The following is a 14,845-nucleotide window of genomic DNA, read 5'->3' on the forward strand; positions in this document are numbered from 1 at the left end:
ACAAAGGAAAGCTATACAGCTTTCTTAGAAACTTCGCAGTTGAAGAAAAATTCGTCCTGGTCCAGGATTCGAAGTTAGGTCAGGTGTTGATTGACCAGATTTAGGGGAAATTCCCAAGGTGGAGTTCGCGATTTCCCCTAAATCTGGTCTATCAACACCTCTCCTCACTTCGAGTTGTTGTTCAATTCGCTCTCGCGCTACGATCGACTGGCCTCCTGGTTAGCTCAGTTGGTAGAGCGACTGCTCTTTTTAAGCGGCGGTCCCGGGTTCGAATCCTGGACCAGGACCAATTTTTCAACTACGAAGTTTCTGGGAAAGCTGTATAGCTTTCCTTTGTAGCCGTACGGCTGCATTCATGTGGATGTTAAACTTTCTTTCTAAGAAACTTACTCCACCTTGGGGATTTCCCCTAAATTTGGTCGATAAACATTAAGGGCATAAATTCTGTGTCTGTTCCTAAGCACTTCCATTTGGATGTGTCTTTTTAAATTCATTGAATTTAAAGGCCCATACGCTTCAAAGGATGCTATGATAGTAACCCAAGCGCACAAAAAGTTGAAGGAATATGAAGTACAGTTCAAGCTTTAGTTTCTTGGCACATACTTCGAAAAGAAAGGGCCCATCTCCCCGCGAGGGGGACTAGAGTAAATGCGTCGCATAGGGGGTGGGTGTATTGCGTTAACGTTTAGTGTTTGGGGAGTTGGTGGTAGTGAATGCGTTGTATCAGCAGCTTCTTGACGTAGTTTGAATGAGTCAAGGATATAAGGCACGTTCGTAGCCTTTCATTCTGTGTCGGTTTTGTGGCGCAGTGGGAAGAGCACCATGTACCTCGCGTTCCGCCCACAGGTAGTGAATGCGTTGTATCAGCAGCTTCTTGACGTAGTTTGAATGAGTCAAGGATATAAGGCGCGTTCGTAGCCTTCCATTCTGTGTCGGCTTTGCGGCGCAGTGGGTAGAGCACCATGTACCTGGCGTTCCGCCCGCAGGGTCGTGGGATCGAAACCAGGCGCCGGTAAGTATTATTTTTTTATATAGTGTAGGGGGAGGGGTGCGGACCTGTTGTTGACAGCGAGGAGGGTAGCGTGATGCGGGAGAGGAGGAGTGGGGGAGAGGGCGCACCTGGAACGGCTGTTGCGGACGCCGAGGCACGCCGACAACGCCGGGTGACATCGTGAGTTAAAGAAATGCTCTGCATTTAAAAAATATTGATCTTTAAGTGGCGCAGAAAAGCTTTATTTCTGCCAATTATACTATTTATATTATATGCTCCTTATATATTTCCATATAAGGTGTGCATCCAAGGAGCCGTCCTTGAAGACACCAGCACCTTGCGAAACAACAAAATTTCTCACGAACGCTATGTGTAACAAAGAATTTTTTTTATTGTTCATCATACAAAACACACTTGTGCATTTCCTTCGCTTGGTCAGTGCTCTAGGCAGGCGACTCACTTTACATCCCTGGAATCTTCGTCACATTTTTCTTCCTTTTTAGACATAAACGCTTACTTCGTAAATAAAAAATAAGGTTAACGCAACGTGCACCCCCCCGGCAGCTCTCACCTTTCGTTGCGCTGACAATTCTGGAAGACGTTCTCAGAAAAGTGTTCGCTGTCCAATAGATCCCTCACGGAGCGTCTACAAACGAAAACGCCTAGAAATTTCCAGTTGTGACGCACGAAGTAGTGGCCTATCCCTCTTTTCCCGCACGCTTTGCGAACGCTTAAGTCACTATTTTTTTTTGTCCTTTTTTCAACGACGTCAGCTTTCCCCGGAGGCATCAGTTCTTGTATCAGCAGCGCACCTATAGGGCAGAGAAAACCGGCTACAGCCGGTTCGAGATAGTCCTCGCATGGGATTTCACCGTTGAATCGCGTTATAGCGCCAGTTTGGACCCCGAGGTCGCGGCACTTTAGAAAAGGGAGTAGTGTGGAGCCATCCTGTCGGCTTTCAATCGCACCCGCAACCCCGGAGGGCGCGCTCGATACGCCAGGCTTTCTCTGAAGGACGCCGACGACGAGGATAGGCCCCTATAGGAAAACCTGTTGTGCTGCGCAGCGGACAAAGGGAAATAAACAGTAAGAACAGGAGGCCCGACAGGGTCCCCAATGAAGGGAAAAGAGAGGGTAAGAAAAGAAACGGTGAAGCGCTTGCGTTTCATAAATTTTTACCGGGTTACCTTGGGACCATCTCGCTTGCTTTGCTACTTGTACCCGCTCCTGCTCGTTCGGTGCGAACATTTGTCGCAAACACCGACGAAGGTGTTAAAGTACAGGAGCTATCGAAAGCACGAAGGGAGGGTGCCAAGAGTTTGATAACGACATTCGCAACGGCCTTCTTTTTTTTTTTGGCAATGAAGACATTCTCAACCCAGGGGAAACGTATTTCTTGTCGGAGATCAGTACCGAGAGAGGTGCAGAACTTTGAAGCTGCGTGGGCCTCACGCGATCTATTGCAGTAAGACGATTTCATTATTTTGTTTCCTGAAATATGCAGTCAAAAGAAAAAAATTGTGTAACTCGTAACTGAAAGATAAGCCTATCATTTAATCTCAGAGCCCCGTGCTTTCGTGACGTCTCGAGATGTTCTACAAAATTAGCGAATTTTTCAACCCTTGTACTTTATTTTCTTACAAGTGTCGAGTGAACTCAACAGCATATTCGACTGCATTAACTGCGGCTGGAATATTTCGCATGAGGTCGTGCACTGCGACAAAACCGAGGCGCTACTGCACTTAAAAACACGAAGTGAACATAAAACTCGAAACAAAACTCTCATTTACGCATGATTTATCTGTAGGAACTGCATCAAGAAGAACGAGCTCACAAGAAAAAAGTGAGTATTCAGTCGTTTTGCCCAGAGATCCCTAACAACACTCTGACATTTTGTGAATTTGGCGAGACGTGTGGCCTTCTGGGTCATATTTTACAAATACGAAGCTATATCATCGCTTCATCTATATGTCTTTTCATCGTCGCTCTTGGTCGAGAGCTGCATTCGAGGTAACTCTGGTTTAGATTCTTTGACGTGAAGCGCATCAAAAAACGAATCTGGCTGTCACGCTATTATGGTAGAACTAACCGGGCGTAGATCATGGCAGGTCCAGCACAGTCCACACTCTGAAGCAGTCAACGCTTCAGGCTTTCCGTAAATATCCGGCAACATGAGCCCGTCCTTGGGTGCTGAAGATTGTGATTCTCTTATCTGCATGGGGCTCAGACGAACGTACAAAATCTTTAAGTACTAATTAAAAGCTTTCTAAACAAGTGGATGCCACGGTAGCGTGTTGTGATCTGACTGATAGCTCATCATTGCAAACACAATTTGCTCCAACGGTGGCTACATTCCGTACTGATTGAAGGTTTGGAGGCCCCGACCTTTGTCGATCTACCAAATGTAATGTGGCATAGATGATGAAGGGGTATACTAAAATTATGCATATATCCCCCAAAAGGAAGCTGGAGTCCGGAATCATTAATTTTACTTGTGGCCTGTGCTTCTAAATTTAGCTTACACTATCAGTATCTTTTCGGTGGTTTTGTAATGTTAGATCATTATCGCACTGCCGAGAAAACGTTTTACAAGAAATGTCTGTGGTGCCTACAACTGGAAAAAAAGTGCCAAGCTTGCGATGTCTCCCAGCCTGTTGACCCACACGTTGTAATGGCGACGTAGTGCCTAAAGGCTCAAGAGCCGGCGCACTAGGTGTTATTGGTCCAAACCACTAGCGGCAACTTTGATGCGGAGAACACACCGGAGCCATGAAAAGTCCGCTGGTGTTCTCAGGCGTTAGACAAGTCTCTCCAGCAAGGCCCCGTCAAAGGAAGAGGCGGCCGAAGGCGGCAACAGCAGCAGCAGAAGCAGCGGCGAGCAAGACAGCGACAAGGCGACGGGGAGGCGCGACCACTCATCTGGCTGCGTGCGACGACGTGGAGTTCGCAAAGAGGAGCGGGTAGAGTAACTGGTGACCCATGTCCCAGGTGTAGATGGCCCCGTCACTCGGATTGTAGCTCACCATGGAGGTATTGCGGAACGGGTTGCTAAAGTTCAGCGACATTTCCAGCGCCGCTTCTTCGTACAGGTCGAAGGCGAACGTGATGCGCGTGGACGCCTCACTCACGCTGTTCACCGCGTACAGAACGCCGCACACGATGAACATTTCCCCGACAGTCCTGTGGTCTAACGTGAGGTTCCACACCCGCTCGGCCATCATAGCCCGCTCGTGGAACTTCACAACGAGCGTGTTGTTGGTTCTGTTGCTGGCGTAGATGGCCCACAGGCCGTTCTCGTCGGCGAGGATGTCCATGGCGTTGTGCTGCGTGCCGTAGAGTAGCCGGCCACTGGAGAAGTCGCGAGCGAGCGACAGCGCCGCGGTCGACTTGTTGCCCAGATCGAAGCGAACGATGCTGTCGGTGTTCTCGTGGTGGTAGAACAGCGAGTTGTTGTACACGACCTGGGCGTTGCCCCTGAAGGCGTACGGCAACGAGTAGCGGCGCGCGTAGGCGCCGTCCACGTACTCCAGCAGCGAGGTCCGGTCCCCGTCCAGCGTCACCCAGAACTTGCTGGCGTCGAAGGCCCGCTTGAAGGAGTCGCGCATCCACGAACCCCACGAGGCGTTGTTGTGGCGGAACAGCACGGGCTTGCCGACCTTGAGGAGGTACCGCCGCTTTGCGCGGCACTCTGCACAGGGCAGGGGAAGTGGGCCACAAAGAAAGCGATCTGGTAAGACACACAGGAAAAAAAACGCTAACACAAGTGGTCGACTCTCCTGGGCTATGGCTATTTAAAACCACAAAAAAATTGGTCTACCTGTAATCAGAATCAGGGAAGCAAGTAACAGGTCAGCCGGCTCAGTAGTGGGTTACCGACACACAGGGAATTGCCCGGAGAGTGATTGGTGAGGCGAAGAGTAGAAAGCTGGGGAAAGTGAGTATGGAGAATTAAGCAGATAGAGTGAGGTGAATAAAAGAGGTGAAAAGAGGGAAAGATTAGAAGAAAAGTGTTTCGGGAAGAGGACGAGGATGGATCAGAATGACAGGGAAAGCGTAAAGGAGGGGAATGAGTGCGATTGGAGCAACACCCTCTAGGCCCCGCTCCAATAAATACCCTCTAAAACGTATTGATTGGAGTGCGGTAGTATGAGGGGACGGGAGCAGAGGAGAGGAAAAGGGAAACTTGGATAGGCGATGGTGAGGGGAATGAGAGGTGAGAAAGGTAGAGGGGATTAGGAGTTCCGCAAGTAAGCGACGAGGGAATTGAGTGAAAGGTGGTGATGAGTGAAGAATTGAGTGAAGGGTGGTGATGGAAGGAGGAGAGAAGGACAGAAGGGCGGTGATTGGGTTGCAAAAAAGAAGTGCGTGAGGGGCGGGATGTACAGAAAAGAGTAGGTAGGAGTTAGATGGCAAGTGCGCAGAAAAGCTATTGTCTTTCAGGGACATTTGCAACAAATCAAGCAGATTCGCGCCCATTTTCGTTCCTCTGCAGCTCTATACGAAATTTGTTAAATACCAGTCACAAGTCTCACTTGGTTACATTTATGGTTTGGGTCGGAGAGTAGGCTTAACGACAAAAATATTCCAGTTACGTTTGCAGGTCCACGACATAGATCTGCATTCAAAAAAACAAAAGAAACTCGGGAGACTTGGCTCGAATATATCTCTTTATTTTAGAATTTCGGCGTGTTGAGGTATGTTTTAAACCTTAAGCAGGCTTGCGTTAAATATGCTTTGCGTAGTAAAAACAAATAAAAGTATGTCACCCAATCACGGTACCAAGAAACCGTATCTTACGCGTGAGTTGAGTGTGAACGTACTAGATGGCATTTCTTTGCTTATCAATATTAAGCTTAGCTGTGCTATCGCTGCAGGTTGAGAACAGACTCGGCGCAAGGGCAGTTCGGAGCCGATTACTTAAATAACATTGAAAGCGATGGCTTTATAGCCAAGGCTATGTCATCAGATTTGTAGAGGGCAAGATTGGGCGAGCTGGTAATTCATTTTGAATACTAGTGTGCAGAAAAAAAAAAACTGGCAAAAATGAAAAAGAAAACACAGCGTTCCAGCTGTGTGACTTTACTTTAGTGCTTATCGTTTTGCTGAGCTACAGTATTCAAGATGAAGTTTGCTTTACACAGTAGTCAAAGGTTGGGATCCCGAAGCTGCCTGAACACCTTCGAACGTACACAACGCTGAAACAGTAGCAGGAAGGGTGGCCGTCCATCGTCCCAGATGTTTCTTCGAGTTATTTTTGCCAGAGTACAGTTGGGGAAACATCAGGCGATGCAAGAAAAGAGGAGTTTTTTTTTATGAACGCGGAAGCTGACAACGCATGCGCTAGTGCCCCATCGATGGCGTTATATACAAAAGAAAAAGTCTGTCTAAAAATCCTTCTTTTAAATAGCCTACTAGGCAGAAGAAAATGACGATATTTGCAAGGATAAAAGATGCACGTCCGATAAGCAGACGCTTGCTACTTGCACGTCTCTTTAGCCTGTGTCTATTGAGGGCACTTCGCGTTCTCCATGTAGGCCTAATCAGCCCACATCAGAAATGTTCTGAACAGAAATTAATATTTGGGACGGGAGTCTTTTCCGTCTGATATGTTTTATTGTTTCATCAATCTTTGTATAGCCCGCTGCGTTTTCATTTGGATGCCAACAAAATGAAAGGGTGGCCCTAGAGACCTATTCATGCGTGAGGGAGATATTCTATTTTGTGTGTGTTTGCGTGTGTGCGTGCGTACGTGTATGCGTGCATGTGTGCGTGTGTGCGTGTGTGTGTATGTGTGCGTGCGTGCTTGCGTGCGCGTGTGCGCGTGTGCGTGAGCGTATGTGTGCGTGTACGTGTGCGTGTGTGTGCGCATGGGCGTCTGTGTGTGTGTGTGTGTGCGAGAGAGAGAGAGAGGGAGAGAGAGAGAGAGAGAGAGAGAGAGAGAGAGAGAGAGAGAGAGAGAGAGAGAGAGAGAGAGAGAGAGAGAGAGAGAGAGAGAGAGAGAGAGAGAGAGAGAGAGAGAGAGAGAGAGAAACGACTATAATCTATACTGCTGATGTTAGACTAGTATTCAAGGGCGCCCTTATTTGCGACGCCAGATGGGCGCGACAAAAAGGGAATGTCAATAACTACATAGACTCCCGACAACCCTACAGAAAATGAGGGAAACATGTACAGGCACTATCAAGCTTTCACCTGTGTCGCGCGGCTTCAAAGGGAGCCAGTGGGACCGGTTGTAGACTGTTTCGATGCTTTCGACGTTGAACAGGCCAGGTTTTCCCGCTGGAAAACATCACATCACGTGTACAAAAACTAGCAAGGGAAGGCAAATTTAGGTGCCTAACTAGACGAGTAAATTAATTTATTGTACACGAATATAGCGTAGCGGCACCATTCAAGTGTTGCTCTGTTTTGCCGGGTCCGTATAGAGGCCATGGTTGAGCTTTTTTTATGAAGTAACTGACGTTCTTCTATGAGCTTTGACAAGGAAAACTAAACTAACCCGGCCCGTATATCGCAGAACAAAGAAATGAGAAACGCTCGTACTCCAGTCAGAGTTTATGTCACTAAGAACGTCCTACCATTCAATTAACTTTCCGAACGTTATGTCGTCATTTTGTTAACCAGCTTTCCAGACGGGTAGACGGTACAACACTTCGTAAGTTTCGTGCTATTATTATTGTACCGCCAAATCCAAACAGTGCTGGGCGTCACGCCAACGTTGACATTGTTAGCTCGGGTGTTCGGCTGAACAAGGCTCTCAATAACAAGGAGTAGGGGGGCAGCCAAAGAGAAACGCAGCTGTACAACGCACCCTTCCTCTTGGGAGAGCACTCGTGGTTCGCAGGGCAGTCTGGACACACCGGGCACTCGGCCTCGACGGCGCGGGGAGGTGGCGCTGCGGGAGACAGCGAGGAGCTCGGTAAACAGAAGCCGCTGTCAGGCTGGCAATCGGAAAAGTGCTCAACGTCTAACCCATACCCTCGCACCGGAAGGGAATAAAAAGCTGATGATAACTTCCCCAGCGTACTGCACCGGCAGCTTGACCTAATCATTGGGCGTCTATAACAATAGAATAGGTGGTTAAATTTTTCTTTTGAATTCCACAAGTGTCAGACACATTACAGGTTCGACGAATACTGTCAACACATCATTCCTTCCAGTCACGATTTAGGACTCGAGCTGGCTTCCAAATCCAGTAGTCAGAGAACGCAGTTCCTTTAAGTTTTAAGAGCTGCTCAAAATGCATTCAAGACTTCAATTCAAAGTGCATTCAAAATTTCAAGACCTTAGCGTCATATTGCATGCGTATTTTAGCTTTGCAAACAATTTTTTTTATTTTTAATTTTTAACACGAAAGTGTTTTATTCCCGGATACACGAAGATTTCGCTGACGTCATATCCGTCATGTAAGTCACGCCTGTACAAGGAAGCAAGCGGCCTGTGAAGGATGCTCCCCTGCACACACGGTCTTCTTGCGGGGAAGCAATTGCCTTCAGTACTAAAGTTTTCGTTATACTTACGGTTGTTCGTTTTTGGGTTTTATATTTTCACAAGAAAGTGTTTTATGCTGGGATACCCCAAGACGTGATATCCGTCACGGAAATGACGCCATTACACCTTTGCTGAAGCGACCCGCCAGCAGGACGTCGCTCGCCAAGTACACCCACAAGACAGCCGCCGACCCGCAAATCATGCTCAACTGCAGATTTCGCTGCACATTTAACTTTAGTGTTTTACCGATTCCAATGACAGAGGAACCAATCCCAGCATTTTGTAGATTTTTCGAAATATTTTGATTTGTGTTCTTTGATTGGCCACGGCCTTTGTGTATGCTTTGTTCGACCCCGATCCCTCCTCTTGCTAATGATTATGTTAACAAACAAGAGCTCCTAATTTAACACCTTCTGGTGTGTGCAGCTTCAATCGCATGCTTTTTTCCCCCCAAAAGCGTAGTTAATGAGAAAGAAAGAGAGACTAGTGAATAAGATTATAGACTAGTTTCTTGTAAATATATTGAGCCAGTTGATTTTCTGTATCAGATGATGCACAAGACTCAGAGCGTTTAAGAGCGTAGTATGTGGTGTCAAACTCGTACCTATGGCGACGGCGCTTTTCTGTTCAACAAAAAGTAGAACGCAAATCCCCTTTCCCGCACGATACTGAAACAGAATCTACGCTGCGAAGCGCGCTTCTTTCGATTTGAAATTACCGAAAACTTCTCCCGTAAGCTTACCGTGTCCGTAGAGCGTATAGCTAGTTTCTTCGGTAGGTGGCGGCATCTTAGACGGGTCCAGCTCTGAAAGGGAAAAATATTTATTTTTTATAGTATTGTCGCTTGAAGCTGGATGTTAATTGGCATATTTAACAAAATTAGGAATGGCGCCACGCCTCTGACGGTGCACTACCATAAAGCGCCCAAAACGTATGGCTGTAACCAGTCACCCACAAAGAACCCGTTCTCCGAGCGATTACCGTGTTTTCCACCGAGCTGATAAAATGGCATGGCGTACAGACATCTATAGGGGTTCTCCGCAGGAGGAATTACGTATGGTTTAATATACGAGCTAAGCAGTTCAACTCTTCTTCCCGAGTGCTTATATGAAACATGAGGAAGAAACCAACTTCATGCATTTGATTCCGGGGCAGCTCGGTAGAAGAATTGGCCGTACCAGTCGAGGTCGGATTAACCTACACCGCCAGGTGTTCAATAATGCCCGCCAGAGTAGGTGCTGCTTTGGTGTTGGGTTGAACTGGGAGAAAAAAGGCGAGGCCATAGAGCAAAAAAGCAATGAAAAATGGCAGAAAGAAAGAGAGTGGTAGCAACGGGGATATTGGATGGATGGAGGGCAGATATTTCTTTCATTGTACCACTGGCGCTGCTGAGGGGAATCAGGCACGAGCGAGAGGTTGTTTCATTCACTGCGCAACAATGGCGAGCGAAGGTTTGTTTGACCCATTCGGACGTTTGCGCGGGCAGCGCGGCGTACAAAACTAATTACGCCCGTAACTGCCTTGCCCGCCTGAGTAGGAAAGCATTGCGTGAGCAGTCTGCCGTCTCGCGCGATGGAACGAAGTTAACCCTGGCAAGTGAGGACAACAGCCGGGGCTAATCTCATCAGTGGCCCCCCGCAAGGAAGGAAAGAAAATGAAAGGGCTCCGCAATTAGTTTTGTCATTTCCTGTTTGCGGCTTGGTTCAGGGATCGGCAGGAGTTCCGCCGCTTCTGGCTTGGGTGCCACAGTACATCACTCGCCTGCAAGGCGCACCTTGTAAATTGTCATTGAAATGTTAGGGCGCGAAAGCGGGAACAAATGCGACGCTTTTATGCTCTTTTGTTTTTTTTAAAAAAAACTAGGCAAGGCAAATTTCGCGGCATTGAAAGGAATCTGCGAAAAAATTTCGTTTCATATGGCAGGACCAGTGTGCCGTCGCATATTCGCGGCTACGCTAAATGCTTCTGGTTTAATCTGCAGCTTACGGGCATGAACACTTGACATTACATTACGTATGTTTGTCGGGCAGTAGAAATAAGAAAAAACCGGAAAGTGCAAGGATCCAATATTTAATTATCCATTTCTCCACATGAATAACAATGAAAACTGTATACACCAATGGCTGTCTTTAACTTGTCTTTCATCTGCGCGGGGCTGTGGTTAGGCACAACTTGTTAAAGCTTATTATCCTTACTCAGCTTCACAGACATAAATAGATGCTTGATTGCTTGATTGATTGATTGTATGGTTTAACGCACTGACGCAACGCAGGTGATGAGGCGCGCCGTGTTGGAGGGCTCAGGATTAATTTTGACCTCCTGGGGATCTTCATCGTGCGCCGAAATCTCGTTCACACGGGCGTTTTTGCTTTTCTCCTCCATCAAAAAAGCGGCCGCCGCAGCCGGGAATCGAACCCACGACCTCGTGCTCAGCAGCGCAACGCCTTAGCCACTGAGCCACAGCGGCAGGTCGTAAATAGGTGCTACCAACATTCTTCTCGAAATCGGTGCAGAGCTTCAAACGCTCACCTGTGGTTTGTCACAGGTTCTTCATTGGGCTAAGAGTAAGACGCTGTGATAGCGCGCTGTATTAGATTCCTTTCCACTTCTTCAGGCGCATGCCCGGAATACTTGTGTACTGTAAGTTAAAGTTCACTGCCATGCTGCAGTACATTCCGCACAATTAATGTACCGCTCACTTAAAAAGGAATATGACCGAGCAGGCGGGTTAGCAGGCCTAAACAAAACGAGTTAACGGCGAACGACGGGTAGGGTGGCGACGCAGTCAACACACTCACGGAACACGGTCAGGACCCCGGCGGCGTGTCCCCTGGCGTTGCGGCTGTCGCACTTGTACATGCCGAAGTCCTGCGGGAGCACGGGCGATATGCGTAGCTGCAGGCGGCTGCCGAAGGGGCCGGCCTCCTCCTCACGCAGCGTGTGTCGCGCCCCGGGCTGCACGGGCGTGCCCTGGTCCCCGAACAGCCACGCGTTCAGGGCGCGCGGATAGGCCTCGATCAGGCACTCGAGCACCGCACTGGAGCCGTTAGTCGCGCCCACGGCCCAGTTGTGGATCTTGATCAGCGGCGGGACTGCGCGATTACGTGAGACGCCGAGAGATCAAATTATACCTGGCTATCGTGGCTGTTTGCCAGGTATGGAAGTCATTTAGCCATCGCGACACTGTTTACGACGCCATTTGAGTTGAGGTCGTTGGCTGTGCAACGGTTAGATCTTCCGGCAATGCATGCATATATATCTTCTATCACTGACAACAATCCCGGTGAACGCAAGCAGGTGACATTGGGGCTTACACGTGACTTCGAGGCTGACTTTCTTCATTGCCGGCGGTGGAACGCCGTTGGAAGCGATGCACACGTACGACCCCATATGGTCCCGGGTTGTCCGGCTAACGTTGAACGTATCGCCCTCTAGTGAGGTGACTGAAAAGGAAAAAAAAAGTTTCATATAAAAGCAGTCATATACGTGACCGGTGACGCTGCGACAAATACGTCATGGCTACCTTACGGGCAAAAGCGAGCGTAATGAGCTTTGGACGATTAGGAGAAGACAGCGCCGTTTAAACACGGACACAGGGAAGAGTACTTGACACACACGACACATTCAGCGCTCGTGTGTGTCAAGTACTCTTCCCTTTGTCCGTGTGTAAACCGCGCTGTCTTCTCCTAATCATGTTAAACGAACACGCCCAGATAGCCACGTTAAAGCTTTGGATGAGGTGATGAAAACGTTCAGCAGGTATCAAGTTCACTGAACGCAACGGTATGAACAATCCTAGAAAGGTAGACTTTGGTACAGCACTACGTAAGGCAGGGACCGCAAGCACAAGAATGATTCTCCACTCTTTTTCGCTTTATATAACCGCCTATTAGCCTATAATGCTCCGCCCACCCAAGCCCTGCCGTTTGTTTTTGACGTGATAGCCTGAGATGCAGTGAGAAAAAAAGATAGAAAATGCGTGATGTTAGTCGTTGGGCCTCCCGTATGAAGTCCGGCAGTCTGAAGCCGCTGGCAATTTTTTTTTCAGAGCACGTAACGAAGACGTTAACTAACGGTGAGCAACTATTCAGGCCAACCGCGCGGAATTTGAGCGATCAATGACTGGGTAATAAAAGATTTACGTTAGATTAAGCCGAATCTCCAGTTTCGGTTATGAACACCGAGATATACTCCCTTATAATTTGTTCATGCATTTTTTGTTATAATATTACTTTATCTGCACGGAGCTGGAGGTTTTATCGACTTAAAATCTTCCTCCCTTAGTTAAGCTGTTTCCCTTTTTTATTCAAACGTGAGGAAATTAGATTGCGTAAACAGATGAGGGCTGTGATGAATGAACGAGCTGAAATCGAAGTGTTTTGAACTGATGGACGCCCTTTGTCGGCCGATGGGAAAAGCATGGTTGTACGAAGTGATCTCTACATTGTAGCCAGCCTGCTACTGAGGTTTAAATGGATTATGAAGATAAAAGGATGGCCTTATTTATTTTAAAGAACTATCCTTTGGCAACGCCCGCTTCTCACTCAAGAAAGAGCGTTTTTAACAGAAAACAAAGGAAAGAAATTTCGAAAGACTCAAAATTTGCGTTACCCGGCATCAGCAGTGTCGTATCAGGGGGAGTACTGAAAATGATGTGTGATGTGATGAGTCTCGTAACTGCGCGTTAGGCCGGGCTCAGACTGTTGCTGCACCTGTCATAATATCTTTGAAGGATGACGTCATTTCACGTCTGAACCAACTGAACTGCGTGACACGCCGTTTGTTTGCGTCCATAGCTCCCGATATGCCTGTTACGTCGGTAGTAGAAATATAGTCATAGCATTAAAGTGATACGTTGAACACACCTAAAGGACCCTTTGCGCTACACATGCACAGTCAAGTATCTTGGCGGTTGCTTTGGTTGACGGCCGCCGATTTCGGGAAGTGGTGTGCGATATTTATGTAATGAACTAACTGGTTCCAATTATGAAATACAAACTGCGGAATGAAAGAAAATGAGAACTCCACAGAGATCAGAAAGACTAGCGCAAGCCCCAACGCATGAAAATTACTGCGAAAATAGGCTGTCTTGTCCCTGTGCTACAAGAAAACTTTCGAGATGCAGTTGAACGCTAACTCAAAGGGACCCTGAAACGCTTCTTTAAACTTTTTTTTTTAATCTTAAATGCTTGCAGAACGTAGTTACCCACCACACCCAGTACTTACTTAGATTAATGGGTCGCAAAGTACCTCAACCAAAATTACTGCTCTATGCTCATCGGACAACTCCGGAACTCTCTCAAAAATTTTTCCCTTTTTCCCGGTCTTCACGTTCTTCGACGGCTCGAATTAGGTCACTAAGGCCATGTAGCGGCTGTTGGCCTGTTTTCCTTCAGTTGCAGCAATGAACGCTTTAAGATAGCAACTTAAAAAAAGCCACAAAAACAAAGCAGAGATGGAAGGCGTATCTGGTGCGACGATCAAATGACGCAGTGCCACTCCGTGCTGGTTCCAGGCCCGAAGGAAAGAGTGAAAGCGCTTATCGAAAGTGTTGCAGCGTCCCTTTAAGAGTCAAGTAAGTGGATAGCCAATCGGCCACTCGATCTGCAATTCGTTCGCATGCATTTAAAATGCCTTTGAAACGGCCGTGTAGCACATGTATTAGTTTAGTAGATAGTCCTAACGAGATTGTGGACGTAACCACGACGACATGCTGAGCATGTGCACTGGCTTCCGATTGCGCTAAGTGGGTGCAGTAATTGCAGTCATGTCACAGGTCTTCTAACATGACCTCGTTTAGCTAGAGGCAAGAGCTTGGGCTTGAGTTTTGAAAGCGAATAAGCAGTACAGTGCTAATGGGGTAATCGTTTTAGATGGTTTCTTAACTGGCTTTCTTTCTTCGCTCGCCTCAAATGTTAGAGACTGCTGCGGGCAAAATACCATGTTTAATAAGGTTGTGTCAATTGTTATGTCAAAAATTTTCAAGTTATTACTATTGCTACTGAAAAAAAAAAACAGCTTTAAAGCGACTGTAATAGTAAAGACACCCTCTTCGACTTTTTTTCTTACTTTTGACAGAAATTGTTGAAACACCTTGTTTTCATATCATTGTATTGTATATCTCAGTAATTTCAATGCAATTTCTGGCTTTTTTGTTGTAGCGCGTACACACCTAATAGCAACAGCTGCTTCCGTGCAAGGTGTTGGGGCCATTTAAGTTGAAAGTAGACCCATTGTCCCGCGTAAATCGCTGCCGGCGAGCGACTTCAATATCGACGAAACAGCCACAAGAAGGGTGTCAGAAGAATGGGCGATTGAGGGTAAAAGATGGTTTCTCTCAATGAGCAGAATAAAAATAACGGG

General features: G+C 47.3%; 1 protein-coding gene and 1 non-coding gene across 2 annotated transcripts in view; one reads left to right on the forward strand and one right to left on the reverse strand.

Moving 5' to 3' along the window:
* Positions 1-213: 213 nt before the first annotated feature.
* Positions 214-287, forward strand: Trnak-uuu (transfer RNA lysine (anticodon UUU)). Its single transcript has one exon. It is a non-coding gene; the product is annotated as a tRNA-Lys (tRNA).
* A 1,104-nt stretch (positions 288-1,391) lies between these two features.
* Positions 1,392-14,845, reverse strand: part of LOC144145284 (uncharacterized) — a 104,957-nt gene continuing 91,503 nt past the window's right edge. Inside the window, exons 9-14 of the mRNA XM_077676834.1 lie at positions 11,797-11,925; positions 11,281-11,574; positions 9,225-9,287; positions 7,803-7,886; positions 7,184-7,270; positions 1,392-4,679 (exon numbers count right to left, since the gene is read on the reverse strand). Coding sequence (XP_077532960.1) covers positions 3,907-4,679; positions 7,184-7,270; positions 7,803-7,886; positions 9,225-9,287; positions 11,281-11,574; positions 11,797-11,925 — 1,430 coding nt within the window. The 3' untranslated portion in view covers positions 1,392-3,906. The remainder of the gene's footprint in view (positions 4,680-7,183; positions 7,271-7,802; positions 7,887-9,224; positions 9,288-11,280; positions 11,575-11,796; positions 11,926-14,845) is intronic.

The sequence above is a fragment of the Haemaphysalis longicornis genome, unplaced genomic scaffold, assembly GCF_048455015.1.
Source record: "Haemaphysalis longicornis isolate Haplotype H1 unplaced genomic scaffold, Haemaphysalis longicornis Haplotype H1 scaffold_7, whole genome shotgun sequence".
NCBI classification, from domain to species: Eukaryota; Metazoa; Arthropoda; class Arachnida; order Ixodida; family Ixodidae; genus Haemaphysalis; species Haemaphysalis longicornis.